This window comes from Prionailurus bengalensis, chromosome A2 (assembly GCF_016509475.1).
Source record: "Prionailurus bengalensis isolate Pbe53 chromosome A2, Fcat_Pben_1.1_paternal_pri, whole genome shotgun sequence".
In the NCBI taxonomy this organism is placed as follows: domain Eukaryota; kingdom Metazoa; phylum Chordata; class Mammalia; order Carnivora; family Felidae; genus Prionailurus; species Prionailurus bengalensis.
The window spans coordinates 154,310,472-154,325,211 of NC_057348.1; the positions used below are offsets into that span (position 1 = coordinate 154,310,472).

At 43.5% G+C, this 14,740-nt stretch overlaps 1 protein-coding gene across 1 annotated transcript in view; it reads right to left on the reverse strand.

The window, feature by feature from the left end:
- KDM7A (lysine demethylase 7A) overlaps positions 1-12,359 on the reverse strand; it is an 83,559-nt gene extending 71,200 nt beyond the window's left edge. Inside the window, exon 1 of the mRNA XM_043589706.1 lies at positions 11,998-12,359. Within this exon, the coding sequence (XP_043445641.1) occupies positions 11,998-12,191 (194 nt within the window). The 5' untranslated portion in view covers positions 12,192-12,359. The remainder of the gene's footprint in view (positions 1-11,997) is intronic.
- Positions 12,360-14,740: the final 2,381 nt, after the last annotated feature.

Here is a 14,740-nt window from a genome sequence, read left to right on the forward strand (position 1 = left end):
AATTGCAAGGGGAAAATAAGAGACATGAGGAAAATCTGTAGATGAGGGTTTTCCAAAAGCAGCACTAGTGACACTTAGGGATGGATAATTCTTTCTCGTGGGGGCCGTGCTGTGCACGGATGTTTAACAGCATCCCTGCCCTCTACCTACTCGACTCCAGCAGCAATTCCCCCTCTCTGTCCACCGGCCCCAAACCCCGGTGCCACCAAAAATGTTTCTAGATATTCCCAAGTATCTTCTGGTGGGGAACAAAACCTATCCAGTTGAGAACTACTGCTACAGATTAAAAGACTTGTGGACTATATTTGGATCCTGATTCAAACAAACAGTAAAAAAAAAAAAAAAAAAAAAAAAAAAGTTAATGACATTTTTGAGACAGGTGAAAATTTGAACAATGACTATTTCATGAAATTAAGGAATTGTCAATTATTTTTAGTTGTGATAATGGTATTTTTCTGTAAGATGCCTTATCTTACAGATACACATACTAAAATATTCACAAATGATTGGTCATGAATTTGCTTCAAAATAACTAAATGCAGGGGCTCCTAGCTGGTTCGGTAGAGCATGCAATTCTTGATCTGGGGGTTGTAAGTTCAAGTCCCATGTTTTGAGCGACAGATTACTTAAAAGTTTTTTTAAATCTTAATACAAAAAATGCAAGGGAAGAGGGAGAGTTCAATGAAACAAGACTGGTCATGAATTGATAATCACTGAAGCATAGTGATGGTTACCTGGAAGCACATTATATTATTCGGTCTACTTTTGTGTATGTTTGAAATCTTCTCTAGAAAAAACAAAAATTAAAGTCAAGACCATCATGGTAACTAGCAGCACTCAGCTGAATGACAAGCCAACCCAGTAACTCAATCTTGGTAACATTCAACTGATTTCCACTAACTATCCCATGAATGTCACTCAGAGGCACTCAAACTAATGCATTAAACACACACGCACACACACACATGCTATTCCTCTTTTTCCAAGACAAATTAAAAGAAACTCCCAGGATACTTTAAACCCCGGGGGTTCACAAAACACAGATTAGAAAATGCTGCTTTAGAGATATTCCTGAATCATTAATAATGCTTTAGAGATTCCTATTATATTCATTTAGTTGCTCAGTGTATATCTGTTCCTTTATGTCGCTTCGATTCGTCAATTTTGTTTAATACTAAAAATGACCAAAAGCAGTGGTATTTTAAAATTTAGATAAGTATAATATTTTTATCTTTCTTTTTAAATATAATTTATTGTCAAATTGGCTTACATGCAACACCCAGTGCTCATCCCAACAAGTGCCCTCCTCAGTGCCCATCACCCACTTTCCCTCTCCCCACTCCCCCCTCCACCCTCAGTTTGTTCTTTGTACGTAAGAGTCTCTTGTGGTTTGCCTCCCTCTCTCTGTTTGTAACTATATTTTTTCCCCCTTCCCTTCCCCCATGGTTTTCTGTTAAGTTTCTCAAGACCCACATAAGAATAATATTTTTAAACTTAGGTACAAAGCATCACAGGAATACAACTTAAATATCCACTAGTGAACACTGTAGTGAAGAATATTTTCCCACAAGGCTATTCTTCCCAGCCAGCCAATGATAAGGTACACTTAAAAATATGTTATGTATATATTAACAGATGTAAGAGGGAAAGCATACGGTTCTCTTCATGGATGCTGAAGAAGTCTTTTGACAAATTCAATATTCATTCACGATAAAAACATTAAAAAAAAAAACCTAAAGAGACTCTTAATAGGATAAATTATGCCTAAAGCGTATCTAATTTAATGAAGAAACAGGGGCCTTTCCACTAAAATCAAGAACAAAGAAAGGATGTCCACTATCTCCACCACTATTTAATATTGCAAGTGGGATAAGCCTGTACAATTAGATAAGAGAATTCATTTAGAGGCAGAATAGGTATGATAGGAACCTCTAGTGAACTGATAATACAACGAACTCAAACAATTCTTTTAGTAAAATAGCTGGAAATAAAAGTAACTCCCGAAGTCAAATCTTCATATATACAACCAATAACCAATTAGCAAGCAAATGATAGAGAAAAGCCCATTTACAACAGTAACAAAGAAAACAATATATAGGAATAAACTTATAAACTTGCAAAATCTTCAGGAAAAAAAACCATTTAAACGTATCTGATAGTCACATTAAGTAGACCTAAATAAAGACACATCCCTGTTCTTGGGATTACAATGTCCCTTCTCCCTAATTTAGAAATTCAATGTAATACCAGTAAAATATCAACAAGCCTTTTTTTTTTAATTTTAATTTTAATTCCAATTAGTTAACATACAGTGTTATAGTAGTTTCGGGTATACAATGTAGTGATTCAACAACTCCATACATCACCCAATGCTCATCACAACAAGGGCACTCCTTAAATCCCCATCACCTATTTAATCTATCCACCCTCCTCCGGTAACCACCAGTTGTCTATAATTAAGAAACTGTTTCTTGCTTTCAAATAATCAACAAGCTTTTAATTAAATTAGACAAGTTGCTACTGAAGTTCATATGGAAAAATACACCCCCAAGAATAGCCAGAAAAACACTGAAAATAACTAACTGCAAGGCTGGGACTGGTGTTACCAGACTTTAAAACATACAATAAAAGCCATACTTAAAAGTATGGTAGTGGTATAAGAGTAGATAAACAGATCAGTGGAAAATAACAGAAAGGGGAGAAACTGATTCACATATATAGAGAATTTCAATATCTGATAAAGGTAGCATGTCAAACTACCGGGGCAAATAAGAACTTTTCTTTTTTCTTTTTTCTTTTTTTTTTAACATTGATTTATTTTTGAGACAGACAGAGAGAGAGAGAGAGAGAGAGAGAGAGAGAGAGAGAGCATGAACAGGGGAGGGTCAGAGGAAGAGGGAGACACAGAATCCGCAACAGGCTCCAGGCTCTGAGCTGTCAGCACAGAGCCCGACGCGGGGCTCGAACTCATGGGCCGCAAGATCATGACCTGAGCCAAAGTTGGCCACTTAACCAAATGAGCCACCCAGGCGCCCCAAGAACTTTTCAATAAACAGTGCTGTGACAGGAAAATTTATTTAGAAAAAAATAAAACTATATCCCTATTTCATACCATATACAAGAATAACTTCCAAATGTATTAGGGATCTAAATGTAAAAGAACACAGAACCATACAAGTTCTCAAAGAAAACCATTAAAATCCTTTTTAACCTTGGGGTAGAGAAAAGCTTGCTAATTATGACTCAAAATCCAGAACCAATAAAAGACTGGTAAATAAGACTATATATGTGATGTGTGTGTGTGTGTGTGTGTGTGTGTGTGTGTATTCATTTGCATGGCATAAAAAACATCACCACAGGCAAAATTATAAAAATAACTATGACCATGGAAGGAATATTTACATATGCCACAAAGGGCTAACATGCCTAAAATGTAAAGAGCTCCAAAAACCTGACAGAGTCAGAAAAAGTTATAAACAATCTTCAAAAAAAGAAATGCCCTCAAACATATGAAATGTTGTTTAAACTCATTCATAATTAGGGAAACACAGAGAGATACTATTTTTCGCCTATCAGACTGGCAAAGATTAAAAAACATGACAACATTCTGATGGCAAGAACATGGGGAAAGATGCACTCTCACATCCTGCTGGTGGAACTGCAAAATGGTGCAACAATTCTGGAGGGAAATCTGGTAATCCTAACAAACGATATACGCACTTATCTTTTGACCAAGTAAACCTACTTCTGCTAATCTAACCTGAATATACCTCCAACAATATGAAAATACATATGCACAAGGTTATACTTTTTTGGTAGCCATTTGTAATCACAAAATACTATAAACAATCTAACTGCCCATATACAAGAGAATGGATGAATAAAACAGGGAACATCCACAAAAAGGAGTACTATACAGCTGTTAAAAAGAATAAGGAAGAGCTCTATGAACAGACATGGAATGATTTCCAGTATGTATTCTTAAGTGAAAAAAAACAAAGAATACTCATCATAAGCCACCCTGTGTGTAAAGGAAATAGATACAAGAAAATACACATTAATCTTCCCACATTTTGTGGGAAAACAAAAACTCCACAACGGATAAATCAGAAACTAAAGAGAGGTAGCTGGAAAAGAGATGCAAAGGTACTGGAGAGATGAACAGGGTGTGACCCTTCTGAGTAGACCTTTTCACGTAACTCTGACTTCTCAGAATCATGGTAATATTTTACATACTCAAAGTATAAACCAACAATTAAACCAACCAGGATGTGGGAGGAAACCAAAATCCAACACAAATAGTAACGTATAAACCCAACTGTATTACAAATAAATGACATGACACACACACACTAAATTGGGGGATAAAAGAACAGAACCTAAGTGTGGAAAACAGTGTTTGACTAGATGTTATAGATAGCTAGAAAGTATAGGCTAGATATTATAGATACATATTTGATATTATAAAGCTAAAGATATTGTAGGTATAAGGCTAAAAACAAAAAGAACCACAAATAAGTGCTATAATTTAGTTAGTAAATCTATTACAACAGTGTGGTTTAGCAATTCTAGAACTACTTTATGTATATACTAGGATGGAAGAAAACATAACTATATTGCAGCTAATAGCTAGACTGTCCAACCCACTGCTGGACAAAAAAGTTAAAAGTAAGGAAAGGGAGAAGGCTAAACTGAACTCTGTAGTATTAGATTAGCATCAAAGTTATGATTATGAAAACTCGTAGGTTTTAAAACATACAGGTAGATGGAACAGAAACAAATACAGTTGTGTATGCATAATAAATTTCCTAGCTTTGTCATGGAGAACGCCTACAAGCAAAAAGCCCATCTAATGCCAGACCTTCGTTTCTAAAAACCAGTCTCCAATAAAAGGAACCAGGACTCACAGAAACACACACAAAAATCATCCAAGTTTCTATTAATTCACACCATAATTAATGGAAAAGTATAATACTAATAATATTAATGGAAAAGTAAACAATCACTATAGTAACAAAATGTCACTTCCAAAAAGAATCAGAAACTTGGTAGCAGCTGCAAGATCAACACTGGTCAACTGTTCAAAAGCTGTGCAAATTATTGTGGGGTTTGAATTGCTCAAACCAAGTAAAGCTTGCTTTATAATCAAATTCCTCTACACCTGTTCCATTATTCTTAAATCCCCATTTCAGATCAAATATAAAGGCATTCTTCCCCTTGGATATTCAGTAAAATCAATTTCATACCTAAGAACACAGGATATGAGAGCATACCAAGCAGAAATCTTCCCCAAACTGAGAGTTAAAAAAGAAAAAAAAAAAAAAAAAGTTGATGAGAGAACTATGTCACTGCCTCCAAGCATCCTGAGATGACTCCCACATCAAAACAGATTTTGTTCAATAGCAAAATCAAGTACACATATATTCACTTTTATAAGTCAAACACATGAAAAGAATGCTCACATATTTTCTTATGATAAACTGTCATCTCAAAAAGAAAGTGGCGGGGCGGGGAGCGGGGGGGGGGGGGGGCTTCTGGGTGGCTCAGTTGGTTAAGCATCTGACTCTTGATATCAGCTCAGGTCATGATCTCACAGTTCTTGATTTCAAGCCCTGAGTCAGGCACCGCACTGACAGCTTGGGGCCCACTTGGGATTCTCTCTCCCTCCCTTTATCCCTACCCCCCACACACACACACTCATTCGCATGCATGCTCACTCTCCCTCAAAATAAATAAATAAAACTTTGGAAAAAAAAGATATTGATAAGTTCCTCAAATGGGCTTTCCGTTTTCTTATAGGGAAATACACGTTCACCTAGTAAGTTTATGTCGTAACACTAAAAGTAATTTCACCTTTAAGAAGATACATAAAATAAATTTTAAAAATAATTTTTATCCCTGATGTAAAAAGTAATAAAGTAACAAGAAATAAAGAAGTAAATAAAAATAAGAAACCCATTATAACAAGCATGAAAACAAAGTTATAAAACTTCTCAAATATTTTATAAGTGCTACTCCCAAAGCAGTTATGACCATTTTTAATATATTCATGCCAAAGACAATAACTTAAATTGTTAGAACAATTTGTAAGAACAATTTGTAAGAACAAAAACAAAAGTACAATGTTTATAGATGTATCTCTCTGGAAACTGTTGCATCTATTCCACCAATGCCCTCCCTCACCCCATCCCAGGATAAAGACAGACAAGGGGGAAGAAACCCAATACCGCCCACTACTGGTCAAGAGAGCGAGCTCAGGAGTCAGCTCACCTGAATTCAGATGCTAGCTCTAAGACCTTCTAGCTTTGGATGCTGGAAGAGTTAGTAACCTCTCTAACCCTCAGATCCCATCTGGAAAACAAGGATAACAATAACCCTTACTCAGCAAGGTGACTATGAGAAATAGATGAGCTAATTAATACATCTAACACAACAGTGCCTAGCACTTGGTATAAAGCATTCAATAGTGTCTGAGTGAATTCCAGGACTCCGATGACTTCAGGTGAGGACCTGAGAAACTGCTACCAAATAGCACTATTCTAGATAAAATTTTTCTTTTCTCGTAAACGAAGCTTTTCATTCATTCTTTTATGACATCTGAAAATTACCAAAATTGATTCCAACTTTTAAAGTCCTCTCACCTGGATGATTACAACAGCCGTCTTCCTGGTCTGCCTGTCACCTTTGCCTCTCTGTCTATTCTCCACATAGCAGCCAGAATGAAGCTTTTAAAGGTTAAGTCAAATCGTTTACTCCTCTATTCAAAATATACCTGAGCAAAATCAAAAATACTCTTGTGTTCAAATGTCTCCTCAAGGCCTTCCATAATCACACCATATAAAAGCGGCCTTTTATACTACTTCCCAGCCTTTCTTTTTTCCTAGGTCAATTTCCTTTTCTTTTGTAATGTATACTTATCTATCCTCCCCCACTAGAATATAAGTTACAAGAGAGCAAGGAACATCTTCTTCATTGCTATACTCCTAGCACCAAGAACAGCACCATGCATACCACAAACCCCAAGCCAAAGCCAACATCATACTTAACAATAAAACACAGGCGGCAATCCCATTAAAGACGGGGACAAGAAAAAAATCGCAAAATACCATACATCAGCTACCAAATTGGCAAATTATTAACTTTTTAAATTTTGAAGTACACTTCAACAATAAAATCATTTTTAAAAAATCTCCAGTGCAGGGGGCGCCTGGGTGGTGCAGTTGGTTGAGCAGCTGATTCTTGACTTCATCTCAGGTCATGATCCCAGGGTCATGGGATAGAACCCTAAGTTGGGCTCCACGCTGAGCTCAGAGCCTGTCTAAGATTCTGTCTCTTTCTCCCTCTGCCCCTCACTCATGTGCATGTGCGCTCTCTCTCTCAAGTTAAAAAAAAAAAAAAAAGACAATTATTTAGGGGAGCCCAAGGGGCTCAGTCAGTTAAGCATCCGACGTCAGCTCAGGTCATGATCTCCGAGTTAGTTGGTGGATTCGAGCCCTACACTGGGCAGGCTCTGCCCTTGACAATGTGGAGCCTGCCCAGTATATATTCATTCATTCATTCATTCATTCATTCATTCATTCCTATTTTCTCCCTCCCTCTCTCCCTTCCTCTCTCTCTCAAAATAAGTAAACTTAAAAAGAAAGCTCTCCAGTGCACATACATCTCAGTGAATTTTTACAACTGCGTACATTTATGTAACCACCACCCAAGATCAAGATACACAACATTTCCTGAACTTCAGAAGCTCTCTTGGTTGGGTCTCCTCTCAGTAAATACCCCCAGAGAGGTAAGCACCAGTCTGACTTCTCTCACCCAACTACTCCTGTACTTGAACTTCACATAAGTAGGTTCAAACAGTAGTCGCTTTTGTGCCTGGCTTCTTTCATTCAACTTTGTATCTGTGACATTTGCCCATGTTATTGCATGCATCAATAGTGCATTCCTTTTTTAATCATTGGGTAGCACTCTGTCTTATGAATATACCACAATTTATCAAATCCACTGTTGATGACATTCAGGCTGTTTCAGTTTGGAGATAATATGAATAGTACAGCTGCAAACAATCTTCGGTATGTCTTCTGGTGGAAATATTATCTGCAGACTGGCAACATGTTTGATTGGTTCTGGGGGAAGGGTTTAATAATACTTTAGACTATGGATGACACAGGGAACTAGAAGTGGGCAGTGCTGGTGAGAGTCTAAACTGGAATAACCTTTCTGGAGGACAATGTGGCAACAGGCACCAGAAGCTTGAAAAGATCTGTGCCCTGAGACGAATAATTCTACTTCAAGGAAATTTCTTATCGGATACTTACAAGTGCCAGACTTCTAAGTGTTTTGCATGTATTAACACATGTGATTTATTCTATGGACATATTAGAGATGCTCACAATGGTTTAGAAGGATGTCAACCATCCATCATTAGGAACTGCAAGTAGTAGCAGTAAATAAGGTAAAAAACTAAAAGGGGAATGATGTTAAAACATATTGTACCTCTATGAAATTAAACATTATGCAGCCACTGAAACTGTTTTTAAAGAACATTACAGACACAGGAAAAAATTTATGTTAGCAAAGTTAACAGTGGAATGAATAAAATGAATTCCAGTTTTTTAAATCTATGCATATACCTTAAATGTTAAAATAGTGGTAATCCCTGGAAGACATGGGTACTTTCGTATTCTTGATATTTTTCTGTACTCCCCATTTTTTCTATATTGATTTTGTCAATCAAAGAGAATACAACCCTAAAAGGACTAATAAACAAAGGTGTTTACATTCTTATGGGGAGACAGAAGATATAATCCAATTTAATTAGGGCAGTGACGCAGTTTTGTATAGGATGAAATTAAGAGTACTATGTGAAAGACCTCTAGCCTAGAGATTAGCGGGTGAGACATTATCAGGAAAGATCTCCATTGTCTTACTTCCACCAAGGACTCCCGAGAGGAAGAACTCCATCTCTAGGCTGGAAGGAACCTTCACAAGAAAATCCTGTTAATTCTTCAGCTCACCATCCTTAGGATATCAATTACACATTGTACCCTGGCAAGTGTTCTTTTCCCCGCCCACTTGGAAAAAAAGGCTTAGCCAGAGGAGGAGTGAAAGAATTCCTGAACACCAAGGATACGGTAGTTCAACAGCTTCAAATGTGGAGGAAGCTGGTTCCACCCACTCTGCAGCCTGGCTGAAATGCATGAAGGAAGGGCCTCTCTTTCCCTGTCAGGCTACATGAGGGCAAAAACTTTTCAGATTTCCAGATGTCAGAAACTCCAGATAGAGTAAACTCAAATTTATACCAAAACACTGATCCCTTGAGTTCAAAAAATTCTTCTACCTGAAGAAATAAAATCATCAAGAAAATTATCCTGGTAAAGGTAATTCTCTGTATCAGCCCTCCCACTCCCTCCTCCTCTGCAGACAGACCACCCCTGGAAACCAGAAGAAAGCGGAGCATGAAGATTAAAACGGTACCTTAGTATTTGAGTGGCCAATTCTCACTTCAGCAAATGATATTTGTTTAATAATTAATACATAAAGAATATTTTGAGGTGTTCAAGAAAACCACCACTCATTTTTATGGTACAATAAACATTATTTTCTCAAATGTTGCCAAATTACCCATACTTGATTAAGAAATTTGCTAAGAAGATGTTGCTTTTGCATGGCAGGGCGTTATTACTAAATTTTCTAACTTGTGACATCTAAACCACATTGAAATTCTCAAGGACTGCTGGTCAAAAAACAAAACAAAACAAAACATTTCAGAGTCACTTCCACAGATATGAAATCACACAAATTTATGTGATAAATTTATGTTTTGGTCTCACTCTCCCTCCTTCAATATATGCCCTCTTTATTTTCCCTTCAAACTTCTGTTTTCAAATTTATACTTAAATGTCACAAAATTCTCCATAACCTACCTGCAGCTTTTCATGGCTATAGTATTCAATTGCCTAAATTAAGATTTAAGAAAATTCTAGTCTAAAATTTATTAATGTATCACATCTCTACATCGCACAATAGAACAAATTTCTTATGCGGCTAAAATAGTTTTTTGAAAAAAGTAACTATTTACATAATCACCAGGGATCCTGGTTTTATTCTATATGTAACCTAGATTTTTGGATAATCTACTCCGGTTGCCTAGAATATGTTATGGGAACAGAGGATATAGAAATAGAACTGGCAAAATTTGGTATGTTCAAATTTCGGCTTTAGATATAATCAAAATACAGAAAAAAAAATCGCTTTGGAATAATAAAAAAAGAACGTTGGATAATTTATTCTTAATTACATGTTCCAAAGGTGCAATAATATTCCCTTAGCATAGACCAGACTGTGAAAGATTACCTGATATACAAAATTAGGACGCTGTCCCTCTTTCACAGTGACAATTTGGCAGGGGAGGGGGGGGTGGTCATTGTTGTCGCCGTCAGAATTGTGCAACCTGATTAAATAAAACTACTTGAAGATTAAGTAAAACTAACTGTACCTAGCACTAAACACTGTAAAGAACGCGGTAACAGAAGCGGTTTTCTCTCCCAGGGCCAGTAGAGGGAGACTAAGACATCTGGCCTGGTCGTGCAGTGTTTCTGTAAAATTGGGGAGGGGGAGCGGAGGCTGTATTTAAATGTCCTGCTGTCAATCAAAGGACACTTCCTACAATCACAGTCACCATATCTGCTATTAGCCGTGAGCGTACTCTCGCCAAGATACAACACCAAACGGTGCTCGCGTAACCTGCTTCACCTAAAGGTGACCGCAGGCTTTGCCACAACACCCAAATAAGGACTTTGGGAGCCCAACCCCAACTAGTTTCTTTGTTTAAATGCCTGCGAATCCCTCCCACGCCGGAGTCAAGAGGCTGTGGCGCCGCCCTTTATTAGCCTCACACTTTGATTACAAAACACACGAGTCGACGGCTTGGCGGCGGAGGCGGCCCGAGCTCTCACAAACGTCAAACCCGAAACGCAGGCGGCTGCGGAGGCAGAGGGCGACGCTCGCCGCCCCCGCCACCCGACCCAAAGTGCCCACCGGCCGGCCAAAGTTCGCCCGCACCAGGCCCCCCGGATGCGAGCCCCCGGCCGTCCGGGTGTCGCCGGCCCCTTGGGCGACGGGAAATTTCACTCTTTGTAAAGTTTGAGCTGCGGCGCGGGGGCGACTCAGGGGGTTGGGGACCAGAGGCTGTCGTTCGGGCCCCGCTGACCACTCCACCCCCGCCAGGACCGGGTGTGCTGGGGTGGCGGGTGGGGGGCACGGTCAGAGCCGACCTGCCGCCCCGCCCGGGACCCCCGGCCCCAAACTTCCGACTGGCATCTTTTAAGTCCCCGAGAGTGCCTCATCTGTTGCTCTGTTTACTCCTCGGAGCCTCGCCGGGCTGGCGCTGCCGACGCCCCCGTCCCAGTGTCCCGCGGCCGAGGAAGTTTGATAAAGACCGGGGAAGGGGGCGCGACGGGGACCGCGGAGGGGGAGGGGAAGAGGGCAAATTCTGGAGACCCTGAGCTGGGGCGAGCCGGTCGCCGCCCGGAAGGAAGGCGCTGCGGCCAGCCGAGCAGGGCGGCCGGCCGGGCGGCGACTCCGGGCCGGAGCCCCGGGCGGGCGGGCGGGGCGGCGGCCGGGCTGCGGGCGCCGCGAGGGGCGGCGGGCCCCGCCGGCGCTCCGCCCGCCGCCTCCGCCGGCGCCTGCCCCGGCCGCGTCCCCTCGCCCCGGTCTCCCCCTGCCAACTTCTCGGCCGGCCCCCTTTGTTCCCGTTTGTTGTGGCGACTCTTCTCCCGGCCGGGAGATCCCACCAGCCCCCCTCAGCCCGCCCGGCGCCCGGCGAGCCCGGGGCCCCGCGCGCCCCGCTGCCCGGGCCGGGGGCTCGGAGCTGGGGCCCCTCGGCGCTCGGCGCCGCGGCCGGGCGGAGGGGGGCGCGGGCGGCCGGCGCGGCGGCGGCGGCGGTTGGCCCGTGGCCGTCCGCGGCGGCGGCGGCGGGGCTGGAGGGGGTTTATTTACCTGCCGTGGAACCAGTCCTTGCAGATATCGCACTCGATCATGAAGCGGTTCACGTCGTACGGCTGCCGGCACACACAGTACACCGGCGGGGGCGGCGGGGGCGCCGAGGCCCGGCCCGGAGCCGCCACCGACACGGCTGCCGCGGCGGCTCCAGCTGCTGCTCCCGCGGCCACCGCCGCCGCCGCTCCGGCCATCTTTAAAAAACACACACACGCTCGCTCGCTGCTCCGCTCGCCGACTGGAGCGAGCGCAGCCGCCAGCCAGCGCCGCCTCCTGCAGCAGCCGGAGCAGCAGCCGCGGCGGCTGCGGCGGCGGCGGCGGCGGCGGCGGCGCCTCAGTGCGCGCGCGCGAGGTCGCTGCCGGGGCCTGGGGGCGGGCGGCGGCGCGCGCACGACGCGCGAGGCTCCGGCCCGGCTCCTTCCGGCGCTCCGCGCGGGGCCGTGCGTCTCGCGCACGTCGTCCCGCCGCCGGCGCGCGCGCCCCGCTCCCCTCGCGTCGGCCGGGCGGGGGCGCTAGGGGGGGCCGGGGGGGGGGGCGCACCCGCTGAAGGGCACTCGGGGCGGGGGAGGCGGAGGGAGGCAGAGGCTCCCTGAGGACACGCGCGGCGGCGCAGGGAGCGCGGCCACAGGAGGAGGACGGCGGGAGCGTGCGAAAAGCCGGCTTCGGCGTTTCTGAGTGCGAGCTGAGGCCGGGGAAGTTCCTGCGCAGTGGAGAGCGGCACACGCTGCGTCTGTGCGCCGGGAAGGGAAACCGAGGAAGTTAGAGCCCCGCCAGGGCCACCTCCCGACGAGGGGAGAATCCTTAGGCAATTAGCAGCCTCCCTGCGACCTTTGCGGGCCAGAGCCGAGGGTTTAACAGCACGCGGAGCCCTGCCGAGGTGCCCGAGTGTGCTGGGGAGTTCCTCAGACCCGAAAACGTCCCACTCCAATTCCCACCGACCAGCTAGGGAATTAGTGTTGATGGAGCCGCTGATAGGTGAAGGAGGTGGTTCTCAAGAGGAATTCATTAATGTCAGCGAGCCGAGAGGGACCAGCGTGAAGTGTGCTGGGTGGAGAAAGGACTGCAAAGGACTCTGGCGTGTTATAAATAACACGACGTAGATGCGAATGCTTTCGAGTCCCAAGTTCGGAAGACAAGGATAAAATTCTAAATGACAGTGACACCTCGGGAAAGGAATACTACAAAAAAAACAGACAATACGGTATCTGGCGCGTAACAGGCCATTAATAAATATTTTTGAATGAAAGGTGAGATTGATAAGAATAAAAACAGCTAACAAGTACTGAATAGAGAAAGAATGCTTTGGAATCATAACTACGCGAATTGGAAGGCACGTTAAGGATTATTGAATCAGATATTTGTAGCTGAATTTCGTAGTAATTTCTATCATGGGGAAAGCCCTATGGCTCCCATCTCAGCCAGCCCGACAGAGAATCGCTGATCCAGCCTACTTTTTATAACCGAGGAAAGTGAGTAATTTGCCTGAAGTCTCACCGATCCGAGCTAGAGCTAAACTTTCAGTTTCTTTTTTTTTTTAATTTTTTTTCAACGTTTATTTATTTTTGGGACAGAGAGAGACAGAGCATGAACGGGGGAGGGGCAGAGAGAGAGGGAGACACAGAATCGGAAACAGGCTCCAGGCTCCGAGCCATCAGCCCAGAGCCCAACGCGGGACTCGAACTCACGGACCGCGAGATCGTGACCTGGCTGAAGTCGGGCGCTTAACCGACTGCGCCACCCAGGCGCCCCCAAACTTTCAGTTTCTTGATTATGCGCCAATCCTTTTTCTTCCACACCACTACCTGGCACGTATTTTGCAGGCAAAGAAACACCTGGAAATCAGAGTTGACCACAAAGTGAATGCGTTCGAAACATTTATACCGGAGAAAAAGGAAAAAAGTTACTGTAATTTTGGCGTATGTTTAGAGGCATCATGGAGTGGAAGCCCCACACTCAGACCCTACATATATATAAGCTGTGCAACGTTGGGCGAGTCACTCCATTTCTCTTCAACTAGATCCCTTGGAGATATGTTCAAAGAAAAATTATGGATACTAATACTACCTCACAGAGTTTTCATAACAAGCAAAAGAGATCATGTATTTTTAAATTTGTTTTAATGTTTACTTATTTTTGAAAGGCAGACACGGAGCACGAGCGGGGGAGGGGCAGTGAGAGGGAGACATAGAATCCGAAGCAGGTCCCAGGCTCTGAGCGATCAGCACAGAGCCCCCACGAACTGGGAGATCACCACCTGAGCCGAGGTTGGATGCTTAACTGACTGAGCCACCCAGGGTCTGCCAGATAATGTATTTTTAAAAGTACATTGTAGAGGATGTGTGTTGTTAGGGGAGAGCACAGCCGAGTGTAAGGGAAGGAGAGGCAGCCAGAGCTGTCATGTTGGATTTGGGGTGAGAAGGGCATCCACACAGGGAACTGGTCCGGTGCAGGGTGCTCTCCTCTCCCTGCTGAGGGGCTATCTGACCTTGGGAAATCAGCCTGGGTAGGTTGAAGAGAGCAGCCAAGCAGAAGAGGGGGCAGTATTGGTGGTGGGAGATTGGTTATATATAAGAGTATTGATCCAATAAGTAAACAAGGGAAATGGGAATCATATGTCTCACTATTAAGGAAGAGAGTTACAAATATATGGAAAGAAAACTAGAATGAGCCTTTTGGTAGTGGACTGACAATGGAGGTGTCAATTATTTATATAGGTGTTTAAGTAGTATATACTCTGTCGACA